Below are 16,210 nucleotides of genomic sequence, written 5' to 3'. Positions count from 1 at the left end.
CCATCTGTCATAGCAGCAGCTGGGGGGTGGGGTGGGGTGGGGGCACATGGCTCCCACGGTGCATGTGGCATCAGGAGCAGGGGAGAGGAGGGTCAGTGACATCAGCCAGCTGGCACAATGCCATCAGCTGCTCACTGTGTGGGGCTCCTCCAAGCGAAGGGCCTGGGACCGGAGACTCCTGCCTTCGCCCTCGCCCTCCCTAGGTGGCCCCCAGGACTGAGCTTCATAACCAGGTATAGAAAAAGAAACAGTGGGGAATTGCATGGTGGAGCTTTAAGGTCACAAGGGAGACCCCTCTGAGAGCTGCATGAGGCAGCAGCCTCAGCTGCAGAAACGGACCCAACAGAGTGGGTGCATGGAAGTGTAAATGATACAGGAGGAGGGACCCTTCTCTTCCCCAGCCACTGCGCTCCTTGCTGGGGAGATAAAGGTCAGTACTCAGCCCTGAGGCACTTTCCTCTCTGCACCCACAAAAACAGACCAAAGGGAGAAACTATCCAGCCCCAGTCAAGGAAACGCTTCCAAGGCCTTTACTCTCACTCCCTCAGCAAGGGATGCCTCCTGTGTAGAGAGGGTCGAGCTGGTGGGGGGCCGACTGGCGCAGCGAGGCTAAGGCGGGCTCCCTGCCCTGGCTCTGCACAAGCTCCCCGGACGCGGCCGCAGGGGCCATCAGGGAAGCTGTGCATGCTGCCGCCTCCCACAGCGCCGGCTTTGCAGCTCCCGCAGGCTGGGAACTGCGGCCAATGGGAAATGCGGGGGCGGCACCTGCGGGTGCAGACAGTGCACCTCTGCCTAGGGGCTGGACATGCAGGCCACTGCCAGGAGCGGCGCTGAGCCAGGGCAGGGAGCCTGCCTTAGCCCCACTGCGCCGCTGACGGGGAGCTGCCTGAGGTAAGAGATCTCCCTGCCCCAGGTCGGAACCCCCTCACACACCGTAATTCCCTCCCAGACCCTGAACCCCTACCCATACTCCAACCCTGAGCCCCCTCCCGTACCCCACACCCCAACCCCCTGCCCCAGGTCGGAACCCTCTCCCGCACCCTAACTCCCTCCCAGAGCCCGCACCCCACACCCCTGCTCCAGCCCTGAGACCCCTCCCGGAGCCCACACCCCAATCCAAGCAGAGCTCCCTCCCACACTCCAAACCCCTTGGTCCCAGACCAGAGTCCCCTCCTGCACCCCAAACGCCTCATCCCTGGCTCCGCCCTAGAGCCCACTCCCCCAGCTGGAGCCCTCACCCCTCCTGCACCCCAACTCCCTGCCCCAGCCCAAAGCCCCCTCTTGCACCCTGAACCCCTCATTTCTGGCCTCACCCCGGAGCCCACACCCCCAGCTGGAGCCTCCACCCCCTCCCGCACCTGAACCCCCTGCCCAGTTAAAATGAGTGAGGGCACGGGAGAGCGAGCCCAGAGGGAGGGGGCTGGAGTGAGTGGGTGGCGGGGGCTCAGAGAAAGGGTGGGGCAAGGGTGTTCGGTTTTGTGCAATGAGAAAGTTAGCAACCCTACGTTCCCACCCTGTGCAGGGTTTGAGCGCTCACCATTGTGCTCCCAGCTCCTGCTGGCTAGAGGAGCTTGGGCTTGTGCTTTCTGCTGCATTTAGAGCAAGAAGTGAAGTACTGTGTGCTGCCATGCCCTCAGATCGGGTGCTCACCCCTCGGGATGATCCCTGACCCACAACTCCACTCACTGTCCCATGTAAGCCAGAAAGACTAGGGTCACTGGGAACTGTGGAAGACTGGCTTCCTGTTCACGGTGAGGTTACGGGGGCATCATAGCCACTGTCCCAGAAGCAACATCTTTGCTGCAGTCTGTCACCAATCAGGTCATTCACTGTGGAGCAGGAAGAAAAATGCAGTTCATAGCCACATCATACAACTCCCCGCTCAAAACCATTATGGAACAGGGCAAGAATGCTGTTTGCTAGAGCTCCCAGCTCATCTGAAGGGAGGGGAAAATAATGGCAGCCAGAAAAGGTGAAACGGTGGATGACTTCAAAGGAGATGCCAAGTGTATGCACGTGTGAACAACTCTCGTGAGCCGTGTCCTTCACAGCAACCTGTCCTGGCAAACAGAGGCCCCTGGCTGGAAGCGTCTAGTCAAATAGCTGACGTTCTCTGCACCCGGCTTACATGGAAATGGTGCTGCTGACCCAACCCTGACTGCCACCTTCTTAGAGGCTGCTCTTAAAGCACATCCTGTTTCCTGGGGAGAGCCATGCAAAGACGTCTGATGGATGAAGGAGAGAGTGGCTGTCGTTGTGATGTGTGCACATCATGCCCAGGAAACTACTTGTCACGACACTGGCCATCTCCAACAGATTCTGAAAGATGCTGGTCCAGCTCAGAACTCCAAAGTCCCATGCTAGTCCCCTAGCCACAGGCCCATCCTTCCTCTCCAAAGGGGAGGGCCTGGGGTGTTGGTTCACTGCTTTCTCTGTGCTCTGTTGAACAGAGAATTGGTTTCACAAGAGGGCAACAGCAGGAAGACTAAGGAGAAAATTATCTGCTGTCCTAGTCATGAGCACAGAGCAATTTTGAACCAATTCATTGCACTGGCCGCTCTCTCAACTTGCAGATGCCCCTTTATTTGTCTGAAAAGCCCCAGTGGCGGGTACCACACCAGAGGGGAGAGTTTCAGACTTTTTCAGAATTATTTGGGCTTCTTGCAAGAGTGGGTGCAGGCAATGAACTCAGGCCCTTGAGGCAGTTCCCTTACACAATGAAGCATACAATATACCGAGGTTTCCTCCTGGCCCAGGGGATAGCAAATGGCCTGGTTAGGGACCATCCTTAATCAGCTGTTTAACTCTACCACTGTTTGTTATGAAAACAGAGGCAAGGCTGGCTCCTCAGCTCTGACCTTGTGAGCCAGGGAGAGTCAGCTTGGCAGGTCTGCTGCCCTGTTTAGACTACATAACGTTACCACTGCTGCCCTCCTGCTCTTCCCCTGCCCACTCCCTCAGAGACCCCCGGCAGCACTGAAAAGGATACAACTTCTGGATGAGGTCGTAAGCATGTTTGTAGTTCTGGGTGAGGAAGCAGAGGGACACGGTCGTCACAGGGTTGTGGCACCAGGAGCGGTAGAGACAGCAGAATAGATTACGACTCTCCTGGGGGAAGAGAAAGCAATCAGGAGTCAGACCCATGGGTGGAGGGGTGGCATAGTGTGCAGGGCCTCAGGTTCCAAACACAGAGTGCCTGCAGTCAGAAGGTCACTGCTCAGCAAGGCCAACTCAACCCTGCATCCATCCAAATCTGGATTCTGTGGCTCCCCTGGAACAATAGTAAGGGCTAGATTTTCAGACTTCTGAACATACCAATGAACTCCGAAGTTGTGCAATAGTGCATGAAGCTGTGGTATTTATAAATGCAAATGACAATCTCCAGCTCCCTGGCTATTTGCATGTGCAATTACCATAACTGTGCACAGCTGTGGTCAATGCCAGTGAAACTCATGCACAACTGTTCATACATTTTCATGCAAGCATTTGTGGAGCACACTGGAAATCAGGCCTCATACAGCTGTTATAAGAACACAGGGCCTGCTCTGGATGGCTGGCAGACTGTTGTGCATTGTGGCACTAGGTTGCTGCCCTCCACACCAGCACTGGCTGCATTTCAGTTGTTATATGAAAGCTCTTTGGGGTAAGGGGAGCTCTATGACTGTAAAAATATCAGTACAAAAGTTACCTAGTATTATCCAAAATTGTGGTGGAGTGGAAGAAATCTCCCCTGGGCTGGGATCTTCTCTGCCAGGTTTCAAGCCAGAGAGAATTTGTACAGCTGACTAATAAGAGGTTGTGAAGGAAACTGACAGACCCTTAACTCTGGTATCATCATGTGGATGCTGTTGTGTGCGGAACCGGAGAGCTCTGTGAGGTGGGGACCACAGGCACAGCAAGGGGTAGAAAGGAGGGGCAGACATCTGTTTGGGTGTTTCCCCCTGCAGAAATAGCCAATAGTCCTCCTTAGTAGTTAGTGGTTTGGGAAGGCTGCCTATTGCAGCAGACAAGTTGAGGCATGTCGGCTCCTTCTCTGCCCTGGCCCACAGAGGAGTCGTCTGAACCCCTTGGAGCAGCAGAGCGCATGGCAGAAGCCTGCACCATCTTGACACAGATTGAAAGACATGAAAGGCAGGAGCACAGTGGCTGCTGACAGAGCCTGCTGTGCTCCTGTGTGTGGGCGGCGAGCTGCAAGACGCACCCAAGGACTGGATCTGAAGGCTGTCTACCAACACAGGCCTGATTACAAAGGAGAACTCTGAACTGAGTGCCAGGGAGACAAGACACAGACCCCACCCCAGACTGGCAGCGGGACGGAAAGAGGGATGCCAGCGCAGTATGTAGGATTCCCTCGGAATGGGAAGGGGTGACATCGAGGTCCCCAGAACTGATGCCCCCTGCAGGAGGTGTTGGTTATTTATCTAGCTCTCGGAGGTGCATTCACCTGACCAATGGCAAACAAGAAGGTGGGGGGAGGGCTCTGAATGGAGAGCTGCCAGCCCCTTCAGACACCAAGAAAACAGGAGTGCTGAAGAAATCAGGGCAGTCTTGGGAAAACAGATGATGTCTAGAAAAGAATTCAACTGATGTCAGCTTCCCAGGCAGCCCACCCCCAGGGAGCCACAGGGCAACTGTCTCCTTTCAGAGCAACGTTACGGCTGTGTTAGAGCATTAACGCTTCCTCCACAAAGGGCAGAGGCTCAGCGCGCTCACAGGCAGGCCTTGCTATTGCTCAGACCCCACCACACAGCAGCGCCCACTCCCACCGCCTCTGGAGCCAAGGCTGAGGCTAGGGGCGCTGTCCTGGACACAGGGACTGTGCAGGGTCGAGTCTCCAGCTGGCACCGGGGGAGGCTCTCCACCTTTCAGTCCCCAGAACTGCTTCTGGAGAGATCATCTCTGCACCCTGCCTCACAGGGCCTTCGTTTCCCCAGGCAGCAGCAGCTGCTTTGGGACCCAGGGAGCACTGCAAACTTCTCAGGGATGAACAGCTGAAGCAGAGGGCTTTGAGGGGAATGTGATGGGGTGATGCTACCACCATCACCTGTCCCCTTCCTAGCGTGCCTGGTTTGGGAACTGGGGGGCAGACGTCAGCTGCTAAGGAGTGCCAATGGCTGTGGGGGACCCATGAGAGAGAGGCTCGTGTGCCATGGGATCAGCTTACACAACAAAGGCTGCTCTCTGCTCAGCAGAGTGCACCAGAAACCCCCTCAGAAGAGGGGGCTGCAAACCTTGGAACTGCCTCCAGGCCCCCCCCAGGCACACTACTGGCGTTTGCCTCCAGCAATTAAAAACATTCACACTCCAGCTTGGCAGAGAGGGCCCTGGCACCAGTTTCCACTGGGGAAACTTTAATACCCAGCCTAGGGAGGGAGGGGGTCCCACAGCCAGGCACCGGTCTGGAGCTTGGGAGATCTAGATTCGATTGAGCTCTGCAATTCTTCCTATGGGACCTCAGCTGGTCTCAGTGCACCTCCATTTCTCCCCACATGTGTCATCTATTTAGATCCTAAGCTCTTTGGGACAGGTACTGTACGTGTCTGCAGAGCACAGCACAACGGGGCCCTGATCTCGTTTCAGGCCTCTAGGCAGTACCCAAATACAGAACAAGTTGTGTGCAAGGGGAAACGGATCGAATTCCAAAAGAAAAACCACTCCTCTGCGGAGAGACTGAATACAGAGATTCCAGTCACAGGAGACTGGGGCAGGTCCAAAACTGGACTTCAGTGGAACTAGCAATGTTCAATCTGGATTCATTGCTTCCTTGACATAGTAACCTGCTTTTCTCTTCCGGCATCACTGATGCAGTGTACAAAGACAGGTACACACTACCCCTAACTGCTCAGTCCCAAACGAAGTGACCATTTTTTCCCTGAGATATCAGCATCTTTCTTGGCAACAGGTTTCAGAGGAACAGCCGTGTTAGTCTGTATTCGCAAAAAGAAAAGGAGTACTTGTGGCACCTTAGAGACTAACCAATTTATTTGAGCATGAGCTTTCGTGAGCTACAGCTCACTTGTAGCTCACGAAAGCTCATGCTCAAATAAATTGGTCAGTCTCTAAGGTGCCACAAGTACTCCTTTTCTTTTCTTGGCAACAGTTTGTCACATTACTGAGGATTATGGCTTCCAATGAGAAAGGAAATGTGTATACGGACCCTACATTAATCAGGTCTAGTCACACGCAATTCTTGGACCCATCTTTCTTTCAAGCAATAACAAAGAACAATGGTTACATTTTGCACATAGATAACCCCTTCCAACCAAGGACAGAAAAGCTAACAGCCTGTTAGGAACCATTAAGAAAGGGATAGATAAGACGACAGAAAATATCATAATGCCACTATATAAATCTGTAGTACACCCACACCTTGAACACTGAGTGCAGTTCTGGTCCCCATCTCAGAAAAAGATACATTACAACTGGAAATGGTACAGAGCAGGGCAAAAAAATCATTAGGGTATGGAACAGCTTCCACGTGAAGAGAGATTAAGAAGACTGGGACCGTTCACCTTAGAAAACAAACGACTAAGGGGGGATACGATAGAGGTCTATAAAATCATGACTGGTGTGGAGAAAGTAAATAAGAGTTATGTAAAGGGGTAAACAACACAAGAACCAGAGGTCACCCAATGAAATCAATAGGCAGAAGGTTTAATACAAACATAAGGAAGCACTTCTTCACACAACACACAGTCAACCTGTGGAACTCATTACCAAGAGAGGTTGTGAAGAACCAAAGCATGAATGAGTTCAAAAAAGAACTAGACAAGTTCATGGAGGTTACGTCCATCAGTGGCTATTAGTAAGATGGTCATAGATGCAACCCCATGCTCTGGGCGTCCCCAAGCCTCCGACTGCCAGAAGTTGGGAGTGGACAACAGGGGCTAGATTGCTTGATGATTGCCTGTTCTGTTCATTGCCTCTGGGGCATCTGGCATTGGCCACTGTTGGAAGACAGGAAACTGGGCTAAATGGACCATTGGTCTGACCCATTATCGCTGTTCTTATGACCTCAAAGCACCATACAACTGTTAAGCCTCAACTTCTACCACGGAAATCTCAAGCCAAGAGTAAATCAACTGAGTCAGGAGCAGATTAGAGCAGCGCTATTCCAAGTGGTGGTCCACGGACTGGTGCCGGTCTGTGAGCCATCGGCTGCTGGTCTGCGCGCACATTGGGAAAAAAAATTGCCGGTCCCCCCCCCATCAGATAGCTTGAGAAGCACTGGGCTAGAGGACTCCCAAGGCCACACTGTCAATGGTAAAACGAAGAATCGGACCCAAATCCTAACCCTTGTATGACGCTCTCTTCCTCCTTGAATACTAGCCCTGCGACCGTACCTTGTGGGGAACACGAGTGTAAGGTAGACACCAGACAAAATACTGAGCAGCTCCTTACCAGCAAGTCTTAAGATGGGGTTTCTGTTTAGGGCACCAAGAAGCAAGCAAGCGAGACTCACGGGAGAAGCGAAGAGGCTCGGAGGTTACGTACTGGCCAGAGAAAAAGGCTCAGTATATCCTTCCCCTCAGCCAAAGTTAGTCTTGCCCCTTAATTCATTCCACGAGAAACCTGTCCGAGGCCAGCCTACATCCTGAGGGGACAACTCTGCCCAAAGGTCACTAGGGGCCCTGGGTACATGACAGCCTCAGTCACGTGCACACACACACAGAGGGTAATAGGTGGGGAGAGCCTGTTTAATGAGGAAGTGTTCCTGTTCAACATACCGGGGTCTTCAGGTCCTTCAGCTGGTTTCTCAGCTGGAAGAGCTCGGAGGAAGTCAGCAATATTGTGTTGAGAGTGTGGACCATAGTCGAGGCAAACTTGAGGTCCTCTTCCCGCAGCAGGATGTCTGCCATGGAGTGGAAGATGTTTTCTGCATTGAGAAGCAGACAAAGCTGCCTGTATGTCAAAGAGAGAAACAAAGGGAGAAAGAAGGTTATTTACTCCAGTCTGTGACCACAATAGCAGATCCATACACCATACCCCTCTCGGAAGGTGCCCGTGTGGTGTAGAGACATAGGAGATGGACAAGACCTATTTGGTCACATCCAAGTGCTCCCCAAGGGGCCATTACAGCACTTCCCCCTCCAGTACTGTGTTCAGAACCAGCCCAGTGTTCCAACCAATGGAGTTTCCACCACTCCCTTGGGAGAACAGTCCAAAGTCCTGCAGACAGACCTCACCATGCAGAAAGGTGCTGGGACCCTCAGATACTTGCAGAGACAGTGATGCCCACAATCCTTAGGGGCTGTTTGCCCAAGTTACTCGTATCAAGCACTTCACCCTTCCCCAGACAGTAAGTCAGCCTCTCTAGCGCACTCATTTTTGTTGCCTTTTCCTGACTCTCCTCTGTTTTGCCATACTCCTGTGGAGCAAAGATGCTCAGAATGGAACACAGTATTCTAGATGTGCGGAACAGCGTTCTCTGCCCTCCCCCTCAAGCAACTCAAATATCACATGGGTTTTCCACTGCTCCCTCTAGATCGCTTTTGGCTTTGTGTGACCTGGAGGGAGCATTTCTTGACAGCTGTTCAAGGTGCCTGCGTGCAGACCTAGGTTAGTGCTCCAACTGAGGACTAGTTCCGCTACCTTGATTCCCATGGAGCAGTGCCTCCCACCCAGCTCCCAGAACACTTCACAGAGGTAGGTAAGAACTGTCTCCATGTTACAGACAGGGAAACTGAGGCACAAACAGGTTGTGAGAGTTCTGCAAGGACACCCAACAAATATGTGGCAAAGTCAAGAGTCAAACCCAGGTCTCCTGACTCCCAGTCCACTTGAACACAGTGATCTGGGGGTTATGATGGACATGCTCCTACAAATACACTCTGCCACTATTTCTTTTATAACAGCCCAGCTCTGCACAGTTCTGCTGATACAGGGTGCTTCATAAGCTGTATCACGGGGGCTCAGCTGGTCACAGCCGGAATGTTCTGCTTAGCAAACTGCAGCATTCTCCAGGTTTTTAACATTTTTCACTAAAAACCAAACCCCAGATTTTCCTCAGTGTTTGTTTGGATTTTAGGATTTTCTGTTTGGTCTGCGAAGCCTCCATGTCTCTCTAGCTCGCTACGGTTCTGGACGGTTTGTTCAAGGACACCTGAAATGCTGCCCAACGCTGGCTTTGCTATTCTGTACTAGCAGAAGCCCTGATCCAACAGCCTTCAGTACCTGGAGAAGGACTTGATCCATTCCCTTTTTGTCACTGGGCAAAACAGGCTTAGAAACTTCAAATCTCATTTTATTTTCAAATGTAGAATAATCCATACAATGCACTTTCTCCTGGAGCCCACTCCGTGCCATGCAGAGACTTTCGGGTTGTGTGTGTGGGGGGGCAAGGGGCTGGGACTTCCCCCAATGTGCATGACATTAAGAATTTCTTGCCCAAGTTCATTAAAATTACAGGGAGACATTTCAGTGCAGAAATGTCCCCAATGTCTGAGGACCACGTTAGCAGAGGTCAGCTAGTTGAGCCAGCAAAGTGATGCTTTCCCCTTGTCTACACTAGCGTTTTTCACCAACATTTCTCACTGGATCATGGGCTCAACTGGACCAGTACAGAAAATACCCTACTGTAGACACAGCCACTAGCAACCTGCTGGCTGGGGATTCTTAACAGACCCAATCCTGCCTGGTGCTGGGTTCTCTACCTTGACTTACTTCACTAGATCCGGCTCTCACCAGAATCCTATTCAGGTAAGAGCTCTGGGTGCTAAGTGGGCTTGGGTACCAAGGATGCTACTTATCGCCTGTTTATATAGCATGCTCCAGGGTAGCACTGAGTGCTGGAAATGTGTCTCCTTTCTTATCCTTAGGTTGACAGGACCCAAGGACATGGGGAGGGAGGGGAAGGACACAGTCTGAGAGGGCTTCCAAGGCTACCTATAAACAACATCCCCTAGTGCACCACTGGGATTCTTCCAAGCACTCATGCCATAACCGGGCACTTGGCACTTAACAGTGGGGTGCTCTGCGATACAGGGGTTGTCTCGGTTGCATTCATAAAACCCCTTTCTTTCCCCATTAAAGTAGGGGGCAAATTCCTCATGAAGATTTAATTGGATGGAGAAAGATTGACACGTTGTCCAGCTGATTGTAGGACAGTGTTCAGCACACTGGCCATCTCCGTGTTTGCACCCCAGTACCCAGAAAGTGACACTCACCATCAGGTAAACCAAACCAGCAACTGGAAATATCCCCTGGAGGCATCCGATGGACATTTATGAAGGCAAAAGCAGCAGCATGAGCCTTCCTGAAGGGGCTGGGGGTGTTAGCAAGCTGTTTGGCGAATCTTTGCTGTGACTGGCTGGGGGGTCGGTATGCTGATGGAACACTCCCAGCACGCACCGATTAAACATGCCAGACAGGCGCTGCTGCAGGAGCTCGGAGGAAGATCACAAGGCTCGTTCTCCTTCTTGCCAGTGCTGTGCCTGTGCTCTCCGAGGCAGCAGTGGCAGCATATGGTGACTTCTGATAGCACATGCTGGATGCGTGGCTGAAGGCTCTGCCTTAGAGAACAATAAGCATCCTCCATTGCACATGGCTTCAAGCTGTGATCTCGTTACATCCCATAAACGAAACACGGTCAAACTAGAGCAGTGATTTCATTGGAAAATTCCTGGGCAGTAGGAAGTGGTGCTGGTGACCAAATAGGTGGCAATTCTTCTCTCTAGTGTCCTTGGAGAACCAGTGCCCCCGCTTGGTTGTGGTGGGGGGCTGTGCTGCTGGAGCGCTCATCTTTTGAATGAGGATTTTAAACCATCTTATGGCACTTTTTGCACGAGCTAAGGATGACAGTCCTAGTGTCTTGGCCAAATATGCTCTGCCTAGATTCCCTTCCTGTAGTTTCGGTTGAACGCCATCCTTCACTTCTTGTCCTAATGTTGTGCAGTCATTCATCCCCTTCTGGAGAGCGGTCCCATTCCACTCCAGGGAGGCTGCACTTCTGTACTGGGCAAAGGGATTTCAGTTCATGATGCCAGGCAAAAAGTGCTTCAGGATCTCTCCTGGCTGAAAGGCAACCCAGAGATGCAGGATTGCTACCACTGCTCGGTTGGGCTGTCTGCTCCTTCATTAAACTCCAGCACACCTATGTTGACACAAGTTACTTGATCTAAGGCATGGTTATGTGTTGCTACACTAATATGACTGTTTCAGCTACAATCCTGGCTGTGGTTAGAAGTTCCCTGAATAAAAAAACAGCTTATGGTACTGCTGTACTCCTAGCTACAGGATATAACTATGACTTGCTTTGGTCCTTCCTTGTGATACTGCTTATTTTAGACAATCCATATTAGATTTGATCAGGCCCTTCTGGCCTGAAAAATCCATGAAGATAGTTCATTGTAGAAAGGTCCTACTGAAGTTACACCTCTTGGCAGGTGAAAAGCAGATTTGTTAATACAGTTTTAAAACAAATTCTTTAAGCAGAAGGCTGAGTTACTACTGCCATAGGACCAAGAAAACTGTTGACAAGTCAGACTGAGGACATAGTAAGGCAAGACTTGGGATGAGTACACAATGAAGTCAAAGCAGTACGGCTTTTAGGAGGGTAAACCCTGCCTTTCTAATCTGCTCTGGAGTCTCTGAAAGAGTCAGTAAAGCTTTGGATGAAGGAGACCCTGTTGAACATAATTTGCTTGGATTTTTAAAATGCTTTTGACAAGATCCCTCAAAGAGGCTATTAAAGACAATAAATAGCCAAGGGGCGATGGGGAAGTGCCCCAAGGTGGATCAAAACACACAGGAAACACTGTTAATGAACAGCTGCTACTGAGAGTCCAGGGAGGCTAATAACAGGGTACTGCAGGGAGCAGCATTTAATAGATTACTGATCTAGAGGAGTAAGTGGGCAGTAGGTGAGAACATCTCTGATGACAGAGGTATTTACAGCAGGGTTGTGAGAGCTCAGGGCTGGAGGAACCCCGGAAGGGTGGAAGATGGCATAGTGAAGTGTAATTCTTCAAGTTTTGTTGAGCAATTAGGCAGCTGAACCCCCAGACAATTTTACTTTTGTCCCTCTACTGCATACCAGCATCTTACTTAAAAAAACAAAACAAAACTTTCATTTCTGCTATGAATGATTTAGATTATTTGGATGATTTAGTTGGGGTTGGTCCTGCTTTGAGCAGGGGGTTGGACTAGATGACCTCCTGAGGTCCCTTCCAACCCTGATAGTCTATGATTCTGTGAATTCAGAGGGAGGAAGAGAAGGCTCAGTCCAGTTTGTGAAGGATGGGCTCCCACATCACTGAAGTATCCTCACAAGTGCCCACCTTGCTGGCAGGATTCAAAGGGCTGAAAGCTCTCTGAAGGGAGGAGTGGAGAAACACCAGTGGGGGTGAAGTGGAGACGTCAGCCCCGCCACTCTCCATCTGCAGGGCAGTCAGCCCAGCAGCTTTCACCAGCACACAATTCCCTGCACTATTTTTGAAAACCAGTGCCACAGCATCCTCCGCACCCTCCTAAACAGGAGAGGGACAGCGGTACTTTCATGGCAACTTTCTACCCTGGGTCCTGCTAAGCTCAGCATGCACAGCAGAATCCCTCTACCCACGCGGATTTTCCATGCTAGGAGCAGGGTGGCTAGGACTCAAAGGCAGCAGGAGCAGCTCAAGGCGCCGCTGGTACGATTAGCGACACAGTACTGGCCGACAATTGGATTCCCTGTGCAGAGCTTTACGTAACCTAATCTAACATTCTTTATGGACTGTGTTCAAATGGAACAGGCAGCAATAAATAAGCCCATTTATATCAATTATTCTTACATAACTGGCTGCAGACATGTGCTTTTGGAATTAAACACTTCCCCCCTCAGTGGAGCGGAGGCAGAGATCAGCACCACAACAAACAGGCCAGGAAGCAGGGGACATAAGATACAGGAGGCCGCTTGGGTCAGGATGCTGCCCCTGATGGCACATCATGGCAAGTGGCAGCCTCAAACAGGAGCTAGCGGAGAAGGAAGGGAGACAGCCATGGGAACGAGTCACTTGCTTATTTCAAGTCAAACCTGATGCAGTGCAGCAGAAAACAAACCTTAGTGCCACAGCGAACGGCCAGGGAGGAAACACGGCACTGCAGGGAGCCAGAATCACCCCAACAACCTTTGGGAGAGGGCTGGGACCTCTCCTTAGAGTTATAAAGGTAGCACAGAGCTTTTCCTACAAAACACATTTATTCTCAAGGTGAAAGCATTACAGAGAACACATATTAACTGATCCGAGAACCCACATGGCCGCTAATAAGCTTCCCAGAGATCACTCCAGCTAGGACTCCGGTAGGAGTCAGTCCTTCAAACCCTACACAGGTTTTTCTGTGGGCACACAGAATCATAGAATATCAGGGTTGGAAGGGACCCCAGAAGGTCATCTAGTCCAACCCCCTGCTCGAAGCAGGACCAATTCCCAGTTAAATCATCCCAGCCAGGGCTTTGTCAAGCCTGACCTTAAAAACCTCTAAGGAAGGAGATTCTACCACCTCCCTAGGTAATGCATTCCAGTGTTTCACCACCCTCTTAGTGAAAAAGTTTTTCCTAATATCCAATCTAAACCTCCCCCACTGCAACTTGAGACCATTACTCCTTGTTCTGTCATCTGCTACCATTGAGAACAGTCTAGAGCCATCCTCTTTGGAACCCCCTTTCAGGTAGTTGAAAGCAGCTATCAAATCCCCCCTCATTCTTCTCTTCTGCAGGCTAAACAATCCCAGCTCCCTCAGCCTCTCCTCATAAGTCATGTGTTCTAGACCCCTAATCATTTTTGTTGCCCTTCGCTGGACTCTCTCCAATTTATCCACATCCTTCTTGTAGTGAGGGGCCCAAAACTGGACACAGAACTCCAGATGAGGCCTCACCAGTGTCGAATAGAGGGGAACGATCACGTCCCTCGATCTGCTCGCTATGCCCCTACTTATACACCCCAAAATGCCATTGGCCTTCTTGGCAACAAGGGCACACTGCTGACTCATATCCAGCTTCTCGTCCACTGTCACCCCTAGGTCCTTCTCTGCAGAACTGCTGCCTAGCCATTCGGTCCCTAGTCTGTAGCGGTGCATTGGATTCTTCCATCCTAAGTGCAGGACCCTGCACTTATCCTTATTGAACCTCATCAGATTTCTTTTGGCCCAATCCTCCAATTTGTCTAGGTCCTTCTGTATCCTATCCCTACCCTCCAGCGTATCTACCACTCCTCCCAGTTTAGTATCATCTGCAAATTTGCTGAGAGTGCAATCCACACCATCCTCCAGATCATTTATGAAGATATTGAACAAAACCGGCCCCAGGACCGACCCTTGGGGCACTCCACTTGATACCAGCTGCCAACTAGACATGGAGCCATTGATCACTACCCGTTGAGCCCGACAATCTAGCCAGCTTTCTACCCACCTTATAGTGCATTCATCCAGCCCATACTTCCTTAACTTGCTGACAAGAATACTGTGGGAGACCGTGTCTAAAGCTTTGCTAAAGTCGAGGAATAACATGTCCACTGCTTTCCCTTCATCCACAGAACCAGTAATCTCATCGTAAAAGGCGATTAGATTAGTCAGGCATTACTTTCCCTTGGTGAATCCATGCTGGCTGTTCCTGATCACTTTCCTCTCATGCAAGTGCTTCAGGATTGATTCTTTGAGGACCTGCTCCATGATTTTTCCAGGGACTGAGGTGAGGCTGACTGGCCTGTAGTTCCCTGGATCCTCCTTCTTCCCTTTTTTAAAGATTGGCACTACACTAGCCTTTTTCCAGTCATCCGGGACTTCCCCCGTTCGCCACGAGTTTTCAAAGATAATGGCCAATGGCTCTGCAATCACAGCCGCCAATTCCTTCAGCACTCTTGTATGCAACTCGTCCGGCCCCATGGACTTGTGCACGTCCAGCTTTTCTAAACAGTCCCTAACCACCTCTATCTCCACAGTGGGCTGGCCATCTCTTCCCCATTTTGTGATGCCCAGCGCAGCAGTCTGGGAGCTGACCTTGTTAGTGAAAACAGAGGCAAAAAAAGCATTGAGTACATTAGCTTTTTCCACATCCTCTGTCACTAGGTTGCCTCCCTCATTCAGTAAGGGGCCCACACTTTCTTTGGCTTTCTTCTTGTTGCCAACATCCCTGAAGAAACCCTTCTTGTTTCTCTTGACATCTCTTGCTAGCTGCAGCTCCAGGTGCGATTTGGCCTTCCTGATATCATTTCTACATGCCCGAGCAATATTTTTATACTCTTCCCTGGTCATATGTCCAACCTTCCACTTCTTGTAAGCTTCTTTTTTATGTTTAAGATCCGCTAGGATTTCACCATTAAGCCAAGCTGGTCGCCTGCCATATTTACTATTCTTTCGACTCATCGGGATGGTTTGTCCCTGTAACCTCAACAGGGATTCCTTGAAATACAGCCAGCTCTCCTGGACTCCTTTCCCCTTCAAGGAAGTCCCCCAGGGGATCCTGGCCATCCGTTCCCTGAGGGAGTCGAAGTCTGCTTTCCTGAAGTCCAGGGTCCGTATCCTGCTGCTTACCTTTCTTCCCTTCGTCAGGATCCTGAACTCAACCAACTCATGGTCACTGCCTCCCAGATTCCCATCCACTTTTGCTTCCCCCACATGTTCATAAAATCTTTGGCTCAGAACAAGCACTACCCTAGATCTGAGAGTCACCCCTTTATACAGTTTGGGTCTTTGATCTTGGGACCCTGGAAGCAGGTGATCAGCAGGCCATGGGTTTCTTCTCAAGGCAGTTTCAAAAGGAAGGGTCAGGCGATGGTCATCTGTATTGCCCACCACCGAAGCATTTTCCAGGAAATTCACTCAACTTCAAGTTCCTTCTTGTCCTGCACACCTGCTGGTTCCTTGAAGCTCATGACTCTTCCCAGGGTTTACAATGTCCTAGAGCCGCTATAGACGATCCCACAGTAATACAAATATTGGCATTTTTAATACGATGCGCTAAGATACTTAAACTTAATTCACTCAGGTTTGTCCAGAACGTTGCAGGAAATGGCCATGGCTGACACAGGTACCAGTTCACAACCAGGCGCCTAGGATATCCAGGGACAAAGTATGCAAGGAGGCTCTTCCTCTGGCAGAGAAACATCAGTGCCAAGAGCATTCCTTCCAGGGCCACCCTCTAGGCACCTTGAAAATACACAAACTTCAGCTAGATCAGCATCCACTGAGCATCTGTCCCCACACCCCATTCCAGGCCATAAGGGACCACACTGGG

The 16,210-nt window shown here is 50.8% G+C and overlaps 1 protein-coding gene across 9 annotated transcripts in view; it reads right to left on the bottom strand.

The window, feature by feature from the left end:
- Positions 1 to 16,210, bottom strand: part of VAC14 (VAC14 component of PIKFYVE complex) — a 202,426-nt gene that overhangs the window by 29,013 nt on the left and 157,203 nt on the right. For 8 of the 9 annotated variants that reach the window (XR_007352304.2, XR_007352305.2, XM_048816827.2 and 5 more), the window contains 2 exons: positions 7,728 to 7,902; positions 2,990 to 3,108 (listed from right to left, as the gene is read on the bottom strand). Coding sequence is in view for 6 of the 9 variants with exons in the window: in XM_048816827.2 (XP_048672784.1) it covers positions 2,990 to 3,108; positions 7,728 to 7,902 (294 nt within the window). In the remaining 3 variants the exon portion in view is untranslated. The remainder of the gene's footprint in view (positions 1 to 2,989; positions 3,109 to 7,727; positions 7,903 to 16,210) is intronic. The other variant, XR_007352308.2, reaches the window with a different exon arrangement.

The sequence above is a fragment of the Caretta caretta genome, chromosome 12, assembly GCF_965140235.1.
Source record: "Caretta caretta isolate rCarCar2 chromosome 12, rCarCar1.hap1, whole genome shotgun sequence".
NCBI classification, from domain to species: Eukaryota; Metazoa; Chordata; order Testudines; family Cheloniidae; genus Caretta; species Caretta caretta.
Note: the sequence above shows the minus strand (reverse complement) of the source record. Positions and strands in the feature narration are given on the sequence as shown.